The 11,705-nt window shown below is 62.3% G+C and overlaps 5 protein-coding genes across 5 annotated transcripts; 3 read left to right on the forward strand and 2 right to left on the reverse strand.

The window, feature by feature from the left end:
* Nucleotides 1-140: 140 nt before the first annotated feature.
* Nucleotides 141-2,682, forward strand: RHTO_04652 (uncharacterized protein; the record flags this gene model as incomplete). The annotated part of the gene is made up of 7 exons (XM_016418316.1): nt 141-712; nt 766-1,123; nt 1,176-1,299; nt 1,351-1,404; nt 1,458-1,567; nt 1,623-2,511; nt 2,570-2,682. 7 exons carry the CDS (start codon nt 141-143, stop codon nt 2,680-2,682), a joined length of 2,220 nt encoding a protein of 739 aa, XP_016275592.1.
* Nucleotides 2,683-2,815: 133 nt separating this feature from the next.
* On the reverse strand, nt 2,816-4,081 carry RHTO_04653 (uncharacterized protein; the record flags this gene model as incomplete). Its single annotated transcript, XM_016418317.1, has 2 exons — nt 2,816-3,894; nt 3,958-4,081. The coding sequence occupies 2 exons, from the start codon at nt 4,079-4,081 to the stop codon at nt 2,816-2,818; spliced, it is 1,203 nt and encodes a 400-aa protein (XP_016275593.1).
* Nucleotides 4,082-5,154: 1,073 nt separating this feature from the next.
* Nucleotides 5,155-6,209, reverse strand: RHTO_04654 (GTPase inhibitor; the record flags this gene model as incomplete). The annotated part of the gene is made up of 7 exons (XM_016418318.1): nt 5,155-5,282; nt 5,355-5,431; nt 5,488-5,621; nt 5,678-5,753; nt 5,821-5,907; nt 5,970-6,131; nt 6,193-6,209. The coding sequence occupies 7 exons, from the start codon at nt 6,207-6,209 to the stop codon at nt 5,155-5,157; spliced, it is 681 nt and encodes a 226-aa protein (XP_016275594.1).
* A 263-nt stretch (nt 6,210-6,472) lies between these two features.
* RHTO_04655 (mRNA export factor) lies at nt 6,473-8,292 on the forward strand (the record flags this gene model as incomplete). Its single annotated transcript, XM_016418319.1, has 13 exons — nt 6,473-6,697; nt 6,759-6,781; nt 6,844-6,982; nt 7,049-7,118; nt 7,181-7,249; nt 7,316-7,494; nt 7,557-7,613; nt 7,692-7,765; nt 7,821-7,876; nt 7,941-7,985; nt 8,055-8,073; nt 8,132-8,195; nt 8,260-8,292. The coding sequence occupies 13 exons, from the start codon at nt 6,473-6,475 to the stop codon at nt 8,290-8,292; spliced, it is 1,053 nt and encodes a 350-aa protein (XP_016275595.1).
* A 448-nt stretch (nt 8,293-8,740) lies between these two features.
* On the forward strand, nt 8,741-11,592 carry RHTO_04656 (serine/threonine protein kinase; the record flags this gene model as incomplete). The annotated part of the gene is made up of 6 exons (XM_016418320.1): nt 8,741-9,292; nt 9,753-9,809; nt 10,058-10,167; nt 10,227-10,361; nt 10,422-10,831; nt 10,898-11,592. 6 exons carry the CDS (start codon nt 8,741-8,743, stop codon nt 11,590-11,592), a joined length of 1,959 nt encoding a protein of 652 aa, XP_016275596.1.
* Nucleotides 11,593-11,705: the final 113 nt, after the last annotated feature.

The raw sequence follows: 11,705 nt of genomic DNA on the forward strand, positions 1-11,705 counted from the left end.
CATCGTACAGTGCGCAGCTCTAGCACAACAGCCCAGTCAGCTCGAGGCCAACAGTGTGGGCTGTCACGACCCGAGGAGAACACGCGGTTCGCCCTCTCGACACTCGCTCGCACCGTCTTTAACTCGCTAGAGATGCTGAGATGACTGCGAGCTATTCTTACGCGCCGCTAGGAGGGCTGCCAACCCGCTCCTTACGCGATTCGCGCCTGTTCGACCTCGACGCACCTCCCCCACCTCTCTCTCGATTTCGTATCCTCACGCGACCCAAAGCGTTGTTGGCGACGATATCGGTCGCTCTCCTCATCGTCTACTTCGTCTACAATCCGCCCGTGCGACGATCTGAGCGGGACAATCGCCTCATCGAAGCTGGCTTCGACCCAGACGCTCGTTTCGAGGCGCTGTATAAGGCAGGACAGGCCGGTTGGAGGCCGTACGACGGAGCGGAAGACTGTGAGGAGGAGGAGGTCAACGAGCAGATATGGGTGGACAAGCTCACCGCGACTTGTCTGGAGGATCTCGGGGCGAAAGGCGTTCTTTGCGAGGAAGCGGCGGGCTTGTTCAGGCAGCCCGCCGTCGACCTCGTGTGGACGTGGACGAACGGCAGCGATCCGTTGCTGTACCGTTGGCGAGCAGACGTGACCGCGACCCTGTCGGACAGGGTCAGACCCGCCATTGCCGCCGTTCGCGAGCGCAAGACGGCCAATCACTTTCGGTTTGTCCTGCCAAGCTGTCCTTCAGCAGTCACAGTGCTCACACAATCTGTAGACAGCATGACGAGCTGCGCTATTCGGTTCGCTCGGCTGTTCACGCATTTTCTCCGTCGTCACTTCGCCAGCTCCGCATCCTCACGACCGACTTGCCGGCAAATGTCATGCTCGGCGACCTCATCGATCCTTTGTTCTCGACCGCCAACGCTAGCGGCCAGCTCGTCACCTCCGCGCGCATCGGCCAAGTCCCGACCTGGCTAGACCGGAACTCCTCCGCTGAAAATCCGCCGCTCATCGTCTCGCATCATACCTCCTTCTTCGAAGACGGCGTCGCGTTGCCAACGTTCAACTCGCTCAGCATCGAAGCGCAAATGAGCAATCTTGCGGATCTCAGCGAGTTCTGGCTGTACTTGAACGTAAGCTTTTCTGGTCTACGGAGAAGCGTGCTGATCCTCTTGGACTGCGCAGGACGACGCTTTCCTCTTCTCCGACTCGCACTTGACCGCTGGCGACGTCGGCGCACCTCTCGTCGGTCCAGTCTTCCGTATTCAAGCGGACATGCTTGTCAACGCGCTTCCTCCGTCTGCATCCAGTACGTCCAACGCCATATTGCCCCGAACTTCGCTCACAGGGTCTGTTGTAGTCAAGGATGATGAAGGCGAATGGGCGAGTTTGCAGCGCGCAAACTGGCTGCTCGGTGCGCTTCCTGCCTCCCGCTCGATAGACGGTGTGCTGACTCATCGAGATCAGACCAGCGATTCGGCAGACGGCGCCGAGGATACCTCGCTCACATTCCCAAGGCGTTGTCGGCACCGCTCTTGCGAGAAGTCGGTCGCGTCTTCCATGATGAGCTTCGAGAGGTAGGCCTCGTGTCTTTCGTCGTACAGCGCGATCTGACACCCTCCTGTCGTCCAGACCGCTTCGTCTCGCTTTCGAGGCAAGGCTACCGAGTATCAAGTCGCCTTTCTCGCCACGCACTACATTATCGAAGCACATCGAGAAGCTCTTTTGCACGCCTTCTTCATTGGCAAGGGCGACTCGAATGCCGACGGCTCGCTCTCAGTTGACGCACGACGGCGCATGCTTTTCGACCTCGGCTTCCGAATTGTTGAAACCGACGTCTCGCCCCCGCTCGTCGAGGTCCCGCTTCCTCGCCGCTCGACAACCGCCGACCTGCCAGGCCAGCTCGCGCAGGCAGGCATCCCACTGCCAGGCGGAACTTCGTATGCCTTTTCGTCGCACGACGGGTTTGGCATGTTCCGCGTCGAGAACGCCGCGTACAACGAGAAGTTCGACCCCTCGAAACCCCTTCGCCCCGCCTTGCCACTCGACACGCAAGTACCCCGCCATCCCGCATGCGCTATCACCTTGAAAGCTTGCTTCGGCGAGGACTTCTTGGCGGCGACCAGGTCGGTCAAGGCGGAGGACGTGATGCGTCGCGTCGCTTACGAGCAGCCGCAGTGCGGCGATTGCGCTATTCTCCAGCTCGTTGGTGGAAGCGGAGCAGCTGGCCTGTCCGCTTTCCTGCCCACATGTGACGCGCCTCACACTTCCGCGCCTTCGCCACCGCCGACCTACAGTACAGCGAAGCGTTTCGACAAGGTCTCGCTCTCCCTCCCTTCCTCCTGCCCGTCTCGCCGGCTTGCCTCCATCTCTCGCATCCTCCGATACACTTACACGCTCGGCGACTCGTCCTCGCGCTTCATCAGCATGCGACAAGCGCGGTTGACGGAGCAGGTTCTTCGGAAGATGGATGAGGCGGCAGCAGCGGGCGAGGAGGGTTTGCCGACCTTCCTCACTCTCAGTGCGTGTTCCGTCCACTACTCTTCGCGTTGCATGCGCTGACGGCGATCCTGACACAGACGACGACTTCGTCCTCGCCGAGGCGTCGCAAGCCGCGAACAAGATCCTTCACAACTGGTTCGAGCAGCATTGGCCGAGTCCCTCTCCGTACGAGACTCGGACGCACGCATAGACGCAAGGCAATGACATAGATGACTGATCGAGACTAGGGCTACAAGGGTGGGATAATGCTGGAGATGAGATGCTGGCTACAAGGGAGGACGGAAGCGATACAGGCTGTCGATGGTCTGGACGAGACGGCGCATCTAGCTGAAGAAGGGGTTCGAGGAGGAAGCGAAAGCGCCTTGTCCGAGCGGCGAAGCTGGCATAGGCGAGCGGCGAAGGGTGCGGTCGGATCCAGGGGTAGGCAGGTACGACGAGTGCGCCGAGGGCGAGGCGGGCGCGAGGTCGGTGAAGTAGCATGTTCGCTCGGCGACAGGAATGCCAGGAGGAGGAACGGGGCAGCCGGGCGAGTCTGGCATCGAGTAGGAGAACCAGGAGAAGGCAGGTCCGCCTGCCCCGAGCGAGGGAGCGCCGGGCAGATGCGAAGGCGTAAGGGGCGTCCGGGGTCCGGTGTTGGTGAAGTGGAAGGCGGAAGACCGGGTGAGAGGCGAGGAGGGGGCGCGGTCGAGCGAGGGCGAGCTGGAGCGGCTGGGAACGTCCAGGCGGAGATTGTCATTCCGCAACGACGGCTTGAAGGCGCTGACGCTCGAGAGAGCCGGCGAGCCGCCAGGGCTGCGCGGCATTCCCAGCTTCGACGATGGCGAGCGGCGGAGAGTTGGGCTGTCCCCGACCGCGACGTTCTCGATGCCAGGCGAAGGAAGCGGACTCGACGGCCGGCTTCGGCGTCCTGCCTTATCGCCATCGAACTCCATGTTGAGGCGGAAGGTGTAGCCTGGTCCGCCAGGAGAGACGCCCTCCATGCCTTCGAAGCCGGCCGAACCAGGACCAACGCCGAGACCCATGCCCGCATCGCGCGACGCCTCGAAGCGCATCTGCTGCAGGCTCAGGAGCGCCTTGTTCGGCAACTTGCCCGATGCCGCACGCCGAGCTGCGAGGGTCGGCGTCTCGGTGGGCGTAGGGAGGAGACCGTCGAGCTTGAGAGCGAGGGGAGTCGACGGCCGCTCCATGGTGAAGAAGGGGGAGTGTGGGAGCGCAATGTTTGTCGCGAGATCGGAAGAGGCTGCCGACGGCGTCTTCGAACGGTCGTGGAAGAAGGCGCGCGAATCTAGCTGGTCGAAGTCGACGGCGCCGCTGTCGTCGTCCAGCGAGTACGTAGCGCCGGGCGGACTGACGTGGACGACGGGATGTTGCGAAGGCGATTGAGGCGGAGTCGGATTCTCGTCTGTCGTACGCATCGTATGAAGTCAGTTTCAGGACCTGAGTCGAGTAGCAGAAGTGCACGCACCCAGCGAGACCAACGAGTCGATAGTGCCGTCACTGGAGACGCTCAGGTTGCGAACGCCCGCCAGCTGCGGCTCGTCGTCGTAGTACAGCACAGGCGAGTCCGGCTCGACAGGTGGAGTGACCATGATGGGAAGCGGGGAGGGCGAGATGCTGAAAGGAGAGACGGAGAGGGCGCGGTGAATGGGTCGACAGCGCTGATTCGAGTGGATGTGCCCGAGACTGCCAGGTATCGGAGACGAGCGATGCGAGGGACGAGGGACTGGGAGAGAAGGCCTGTCGAAACGTGGTGCGGCGGCCGAAGCGGAGGCTGAGAACCAGTCGGAGCACAAGGGTCGCTGACGGAAGCAGACGGGTCGCTAGCTCGAGCGCACGGCGCTGGAAGCAGGGAGGGGGCGAGAAGGAGAAGCGAGGCGAGAGACGGGCGACGGATGAACCTGTAGGTCCGCAGGCTAAGACGAGCGAGGCTGCCAGAGCCAGCCGCACAGCTGCTCGATGCGGGACGCAGAGCCCGTGAGAGAAGGTCGTGAGAACACCCGCCCGAGGAGCGCCCGGTCGCGCTAGAAGCGATGAGAGGCGCCTCCAAACGCATTCGCGCGCGCCGGCACTTTCCCTTCGCGTCGACCGCGACGAGGCTTGACCTTCCCGAGTCGGTTAATTGCGCCTCTGCGAACCGTTCTGTTATCGAGGCGCAACTGTTCTCTGGCCCAGGACAATCACCTCGACGTCCTAGCCTTATCCAAGGTCGTCTGCTTGGAGCGAGGCGAGCGACGAGGAGAGGCAAGCCTCGAGAGTCGGAAAGCGATTCTGCGAGTCCGTCATTCTTCACCAGCTGCAAACTCTGTCCTCCAGTACTTCCGAACGACGCCAAGCGTCCCACGAGAACCCGTCGAGGCAAGACGGCCCGCTTGGCTCGCTCCGCCGCAAAGCCGCCCGTCTTCCTCCTCATTGTGCATGCGATTCCATCCGGAGAGCTGGGGTTTGTGTACGCGTCGAGGTCGTTGCACGCGAGAGGTACGGACGGCACAAGCCCGCGAGAGAAGGGCCGGGGACTCCATCGGCCGGCGAAGCAGGAAGAGAGGGAGGTCGGCGACGGGTACCTCGCGAACTGACAAGCGTGGCTTCGCAGGGAGTCCGCAAGGCAATCTCGAGGCGAAGGGGATGGCGCTGGCATTGGCAGGCGCGATAATCGGGCCGGGCATCAATCGTCCAAGTCCGAGTTGTCTCCGCGCGCACCTGTGCGGATGCGTCGCCGGCCGCCTTCGTCTCGTCTTGCGCCCTGCACAGACGGGAAAGGCGATGCAGAACCTGGATACTTGGAGAGCACTTCTGCTCGCGCGGGTAATGAAGGGAAGAGGTCAGCCGTGCCGGGTTGCTGCCCTGCGAACGAAGACCACGCACCGCACTGCTGCATGCCGAGCTCAAGCGAGGCGGTAGTGAAGGCGTCTCCGCCAGGTAGATCCTCAAAGCCGACGAGCCTGCGGGATCAGCGCAACGTCAGCCGGCGAAGTTGAGGAGACTCGAGCCTACGCACTTCATCTTGGTAACACCGTCCACGAAGCCAATCACGCAGGGCAGCACCTTGACGTCGAGCTTGGTGACGAGAAAAGGAACGTTGGCAACGTCCGCCTTTAGGAACAGCGTGTCGAGGTGCTTTGCCGCGAGTTTCTGCGAGCGAGACGAGGTAAGCGGCGGTCGAGGTTGAACGGGCGGTGCGGGCGCACCTCGAGATGGGCGTCCATGATCTTGCATCGTCGAAAGTCGCGGTGGAAGAAGTGCACGACGGAGCGCTTCTCCTTTCTGCGAGAACGAGCTTTTTGACATCGGATCAAAGTCAACGAGAGGGGAGGAGCGTCGCGACACGCACGCTGTCCGGGCGATGAGGTCCTTTTCCACCCTGATTTCCGTCAGCTTGCCATAGTCCGACTCTTGCACTCGTCGCGCAGCATCCACCCTGTGCGCCAGGAAGCGAGCCGTGAGCCTCGAGAGGGGTGAGGGAGGCGAAGGCGGACGCACTGTGCCTTCAACTCGAGCATCCGCTTCTCCCTGAATCCGCCCAGATCAAAGTCATCATCCAGCTCCGCCTCGAGCTCCTCTAGCAGCGCGTCCAAGTCGTCCGAGTCGCGGTCGACAGCTCGTGGTTTCCGGTGGATCGAGGAGGAGGTGGAAGCGCTCGCTCTGTTCGCGGGCGGTTCAGGTTAGCCTAACAGATCAGCGCACGTCTAGAGACACCGCTTACCCTGTTCTTGAGCTCATCGTCGGGCGTTGGCGGGTGTGGTCGAGCGAGAGAGGCGATCCGAGCAAGGGTTGTGCTCATGTCCCTCACTCGCTAGTTCAGGAGGACTTGCTGGGCCGCCTGAGCGCCCCTTCTATCTGCTTCGAGGCCTCGGCAACAGTCTGCAGCATCCTCAGCGCTTGAGCCACTCTCTCAGTGACTGCCGACCTCTCCCCACCTCGTACGCCTCACTCCTCCCTCGAAGCGTTCCAAACCCTAGCCGACACATCGAGACCGCACCGACATGAGCCTCTTCTCGCTGAGCGCCTCCAAGCTGGCCGACGTCGAGATCGCCAACCCTCCCTCCGACTCGATCTCCGCCCTCGCCTGGTCTCCCACCGCCGACTTGCTGGCTGCGGCAAGCTGGAGCAACGAAGTGAGGGTATATGAGGTCGGGCTGAACGGGGCGAACCAAGGGAAGGCGATGTATAGCCATGAGGGTCCCGCTTTGTGCGCGAAGTGGTCGAAGGTGCATCCTCCCGGTTCCAGGCTGTGCCCGTACACCGTACTGACTATTCGTTGACACGCAGGATGGTACGAAGATTGTGTCGGGGTGCGTGGCGCCGTTCTGTGCCACTGGTCCTCGCTTCTTAACGAACTTATGCTCGAAATCAGAGGCGCCGACAACGCCGCTCGCATGTTCGACGCCGGAAGCGGCCAGTCGACGCAAATAGGCGCCCACGACGCTCCCATCAAGTGCATCGACTGGATCGACGTGGGCGGAGGACTTGTCGTGACTGGCTCGTGGGACAAGGTGAGTTAGCTTCGCTCCTCTCACCTTGTGCAGCCTCACTGACTTGTACTACTCCCTTTCGTGCAGACCCTGCGCTACTGGGATCTGCGGCAGCAAGCGCCTGTCGTCCAGGTCACGCTACCAGAACGCTGCTACGGTTCGTCTCGGGGCGAATTGCGCTTGCGCTCCCGGCTCAAGCTGACTCGCCTTCTCCTGCAGCGATGGACTGCGTCTACCCTCTGCTCGTCGTCGGTACCGCCGAGCGCCACATGCAGATCTTTAACTTGAGTCAGTCTCGCCCCCCCTCTCTTCCGCCGCAACCCTCTCCTCGATGACTAACACGATTTCGCGCAGATAACCCCGGCACAGCTTTCAAGACGATCACCTCCCCCCTTCGCATGCAAACCCGCACACTCGCGTGCCTCCCCGACGCATCAGGCTACGTCCTCGCCTCGATCGAAGGGCGCTGCGCGATCCAGTATGTCGAGGACTCGAAGACGTCGCTCAACTTTTCGTTCAAGTGTCATCGGAAGGTGTGTTGCGAGTTTCTCGTCTCCAGGACGGAGGTTGGCTGACTAGAAATGACGGACGGCAGGACATGGCGAAGGGATCGCAGACGTTCGGCAGCCAGTTCAAGACTGGTAGTCAGCAGGTGCGCCCGACTCGTCTGCCGTTTCGCGTACGTGGCGGCACGAAATGAGCGTGAGCTGATGTCGTCGCCCTCGACCAGGTCTTCGCCGTGAACGACCTCGCGTTCAACTCGATGGGGACGTTTGTGACTGCCGGCAGCGACGGGACGCTCAAGTGGGTCTACAACCTCTCTCCATACGCTTCGCGAGCTGACCCCAGCGGTGCGCAGCATTTGGGATCATAACTCGAGGACTCGGTTGAAGACGATTGTCGACGTTGGCGGTCGTGCGTCTCGTCTCTTGTCTCGCTTCTCCTTTCTGTGCTCGAGCTTATTTCGCATGTTCCGCAGCGGTCGTCGCCGCTCGCTTCAACCACTCGAGCCAGTACCTCGCCTGTGAGTTGCCTTCCTCACGCTCAGTCAAGCAATTGCTGACACATCCAACCCAACGTCCGCTGCTCGCAGATGCCATCAGCTACGACTGGTGCGCCCCCTTCGCATCGTTCGCTTGATCGCGGCGGCTGACAGGCGTGTTTGTCCAGGTCGCAAGGGTACCAAGGTAACTCGGCGGCGCAGAAGACCAAAATCATGCTGCACCCTTGCCAGGTGCGTCCGCAACCATCCGTCTCCTTTCTTCAGACCCAGTGCCGACCTCGTGTCGACGTTGCAGGAGGACGAGGTCAAACCGAAAGTCAAGAAGTGACGCTCCTATCCTCGCTTTTTCTCGCCAAGTCCGTCCTTCAACGCCGTTCTTCCGCTACAATGCCAACTGCATTACTCGCACCGCACATGCACGATACCTTCGCCTGTTACGATTCACGGCTTACTGTTCCTCTCGCAACGATAGATACCCTTTCGCTCGCTGGCTGCGCTGATCGCCCCCCCTCGCGCGCCGTCTTTTCTGTTCGGTGTATCATACGCAATTGCAGTCCGTTCATGAGCAGAGTGGTCGGGGAAGAGCGAGAGAGGAGAGGGATGAGGGTGACTAGGTCAGTTTGTGATTGAATAGGAGTTGCGTTTGTAATCGGGTTGGTTGTAATCGGGGTGTGCTGCGGATCTCGGCGCGGTGACGAGTTGGGCGGAACGATCTCGCCTGCTCGACATCATCGCCCGCTCTCGCTCACCTCGCACCGCACTCAGGCTTGCGCGCCATGCCCATCGCCAACGTGCTCAAGGGCCTGCTCCACAAGCACGACAACCAGCGAGCGCGCGACAACCCCGCGTCCACCCACTCCCCATCCTCGTCGTCCTCGCAGGCGTCATCGCGCCAACAACCCCAGCAGGCTGCCCTCCCGTCCCAGCCAGAGCCCGCACACCTCCCCGCAGACTCGTCCAGGTCCAGGTCCCCGCCCCAGTCTTCGTCCGCCGCCGCCGCCATGAACCAGCAGCCGATCACGGCTGGCTCGGCCTCGGGAGGTCAGCACACCCAGCAGCAGCAGCAGATGTCGCAGGCGACGCAGGCAAAGGCAGAGGACCTCGTGCGCAAGGACGCAGAGGCAAAGGCCAAGCGCGACCAGAGCGTCTTTGAGGGTCTCCCCGAGGGACTCTTGCTCGGGAGGAAGATGGGCGACGGCGCGTTCTCCAACGTCTTCGAGGCGACGCTCCGACCAACACCCGCACAGCTCGCCATCGACCCGTCCCTCGGCAAGTCCGCCAAGGTCGCCGTCAAGTGTGTCCGCAAGTTTGAACTCAACTCGTCCCAGGTGAGGCGACCCTTTCCCTCGCGCTCTGCGTCTCGCTCGGGTCTCCCAGCTCGCCAGCCAGACTCTCTTCGACACGGACGACTTGGCCAGCGCTTTCTCGGCGGCGACGAGTCTCTGACGGAGCAAAGTCGCGCCGCGCCGCCCGCTCGGTCTCGCCAAGCGGAACAGCTCCGGGCGCTCGTCCTCGCCCAGGCCAACCGTCCCTCGCGCCGCGTACTGACTGGTCGTCTCCTCTCTTTCCTATCTTCTCTCTCTCCGCCGCCTCTCGTCCAACTTTCCGACTTTCGCTCCGCGTCACGCCTATTCTCCTATGCTGGCTTCGTCTCGGTCTCGTTTGCCTCGGGCTCTGTTGGATTGTTCTGTCCTGTCCTGGCCTGCGCAAACCCCTCGAACCAACCCCATGAACTACCTTGTCGCTTCGCGTGCTGCCTTCGACGGGACTGATCACCCCGTCGAGCAGCAAGCGCAAGGCAAGCATGTGGGCGAGGCGGTCAAGAAGAAGCCGAGGGCGACAGAGGTTCGTCCCTGCCCTTCTCGCTTGCGGCGTTGCGCGGGCAGGACCCACCGCGCCTCGTGACTTGGTTCCCGCACCCGTCACTGTACATAGGTCTTGAGTCGTGTTTTTCTGACCTTCGCGACCCCGCACTTCGCCCTGCGGCTGCTTCTCTTTCTGCTCTTCTCGACACCTACCTACCCTCGACGTCGCCATCCCGCGAACCTCCGCCTCGCCTCGCACCTCCCCTCCCTCTCCTCTCCGTGAAACAGCGCGCCAACATCCTCAAGGAAGTGCAGATCATGCGCGGCCTGAACCACCCTTCCATCGTCCGACTCCTCAACTTTACCGAATCCCGCGAACACTACTACCTCACCCTCGAGTGCGCAGCGTCCCTCGGCCTTCCTTGCGCTTTCAGCTGACCCTCGCTCTTCTTCGCAGGTTGATGGGCGGCGGCGAGCTTTTCCACCAGATCGTCAAGCTCACCTACTTTTCCGAAGAGCTCTCGCGACATGTCATCCTCCAAGTCGCGCAGGGCATCCGCTACCTCCACGAAGAAAAGGGCGTCGTTCACCGGTGCGCTGGCCTTCCTTCGATCTTCGCTCACCCTCGCTGACGCTTGCCCGCTCGCCGCAGTGACATCAAGCCCGAAAACATCCTCTTCGAATCGATCCCGATCATCCCCTCGAAAGTGCCCAAGCACCGACCGTACGACGAGGAGAAGGAGGACGAGGGCGAGTTCATCCCCGGCGTCGGTGGCGGCGGGATCGGTCGCGTCAAGATTGCCGACTTTGGCTTGTCCAAGATCGTCTGGAACGAGGAGACGATGACGCCGTGCGGGACGGTCGGGTACACCGCGCCCGAGATCGTCAAGGACGAGCGGTACTCCAAGTCGGTCGACATGTGGGCTCTCGGTTGCGTCCTCTACACGCTCCTGTGTGGCTTCCCGCCGTTCTACGACGAGTCCATCCACGTTTTGACGGAGAAGGTCGCCAAGGGCTACTACACCTTCCTCAGCCCGTGGTGGGACGACATCTCGGCTTCCTGTGCGTTCCGAGTCCCATTCTTCGCCGATGGGAGCCGTGCTGACCCTGACTTTGCCTCGACCGCAGCCAAAGACCTTATCACCCACCTCCTCGACACCGACCCGGAGAAGCGGTATACCATCGACGAATTCCTCGCACATCCGTGGTGCAAGGCCAAGCCCGCTCCTCCCGCCGTCACGCCCGGCACGCTCGACTCGCTCAACCTCAAGCCCGTCCCGCGGTACATGCCGATGGACTCGCCCCTCCTCGCGCCTGGCGGCATGCGCGCGATGCCCTCGCCTGGCGTCGCGCACCTCAAGGAGGCGTTCGACGTCACGTACGCCGTGCACCGCATGGAGGAGGAAGGACGGAATCGGCAGAAGGGCCGCGGAGGGTTCCTCCAGGGGTTGAACGAGGTCGACGAGGACGAGGCGGACGAGCAGGACCTCGAGGCGACCAAGAGGCGGTACGGCGCAGAGGTCTCGCGCGCGATCGAGCAGAAGCGGCGCGACCTCCAGGACTTGTCCAAGCAGCGCGGTCCGACCCAGTCGGCAGCCGAGGCGCAACGAGCGGCGCAGAACTACGCGGGCTACGGTGGCGCAGATCGCAAGCAGGCCGAGGCGGCGCTGTACGACGGACGAGCGGGTGCGCGAGATCGCGGCAATGCCAACGCGGCACGACGAGGACGCAACGGCGGCTTCGAGCTGGCCCTCGACCGCGCGACCCTCCTCGGGCGCCGCAAGCACGACGTCGCGATGCCTTCTCCCATGCGTATAGACTGAGTTTCCCTTTCCCTTCCGCAACGACCGCATACACCACCAGCAACTCTCCTTCCCCTGAACTCTACTTCTTGGGTCGACTTCCCTGTATATAGCTCGTCCACCCTAGTGTCCGA

This window comes from Rhodotorula toruloides (genome assembly GCF_000320785.1).
Source record: "Rhodotorula toruloides NP11 unplaced genomic scaffold Scaffold3, whole genome shotgun sequence".
Classification (NCBI taxonomy): Eukaryota; Fungi; Basidiomycota; class Microbotryomycetes; order Sporidiobolales; family Sporidiobolaceae; genus Rhodotorula; species Rhodotorula toruloides.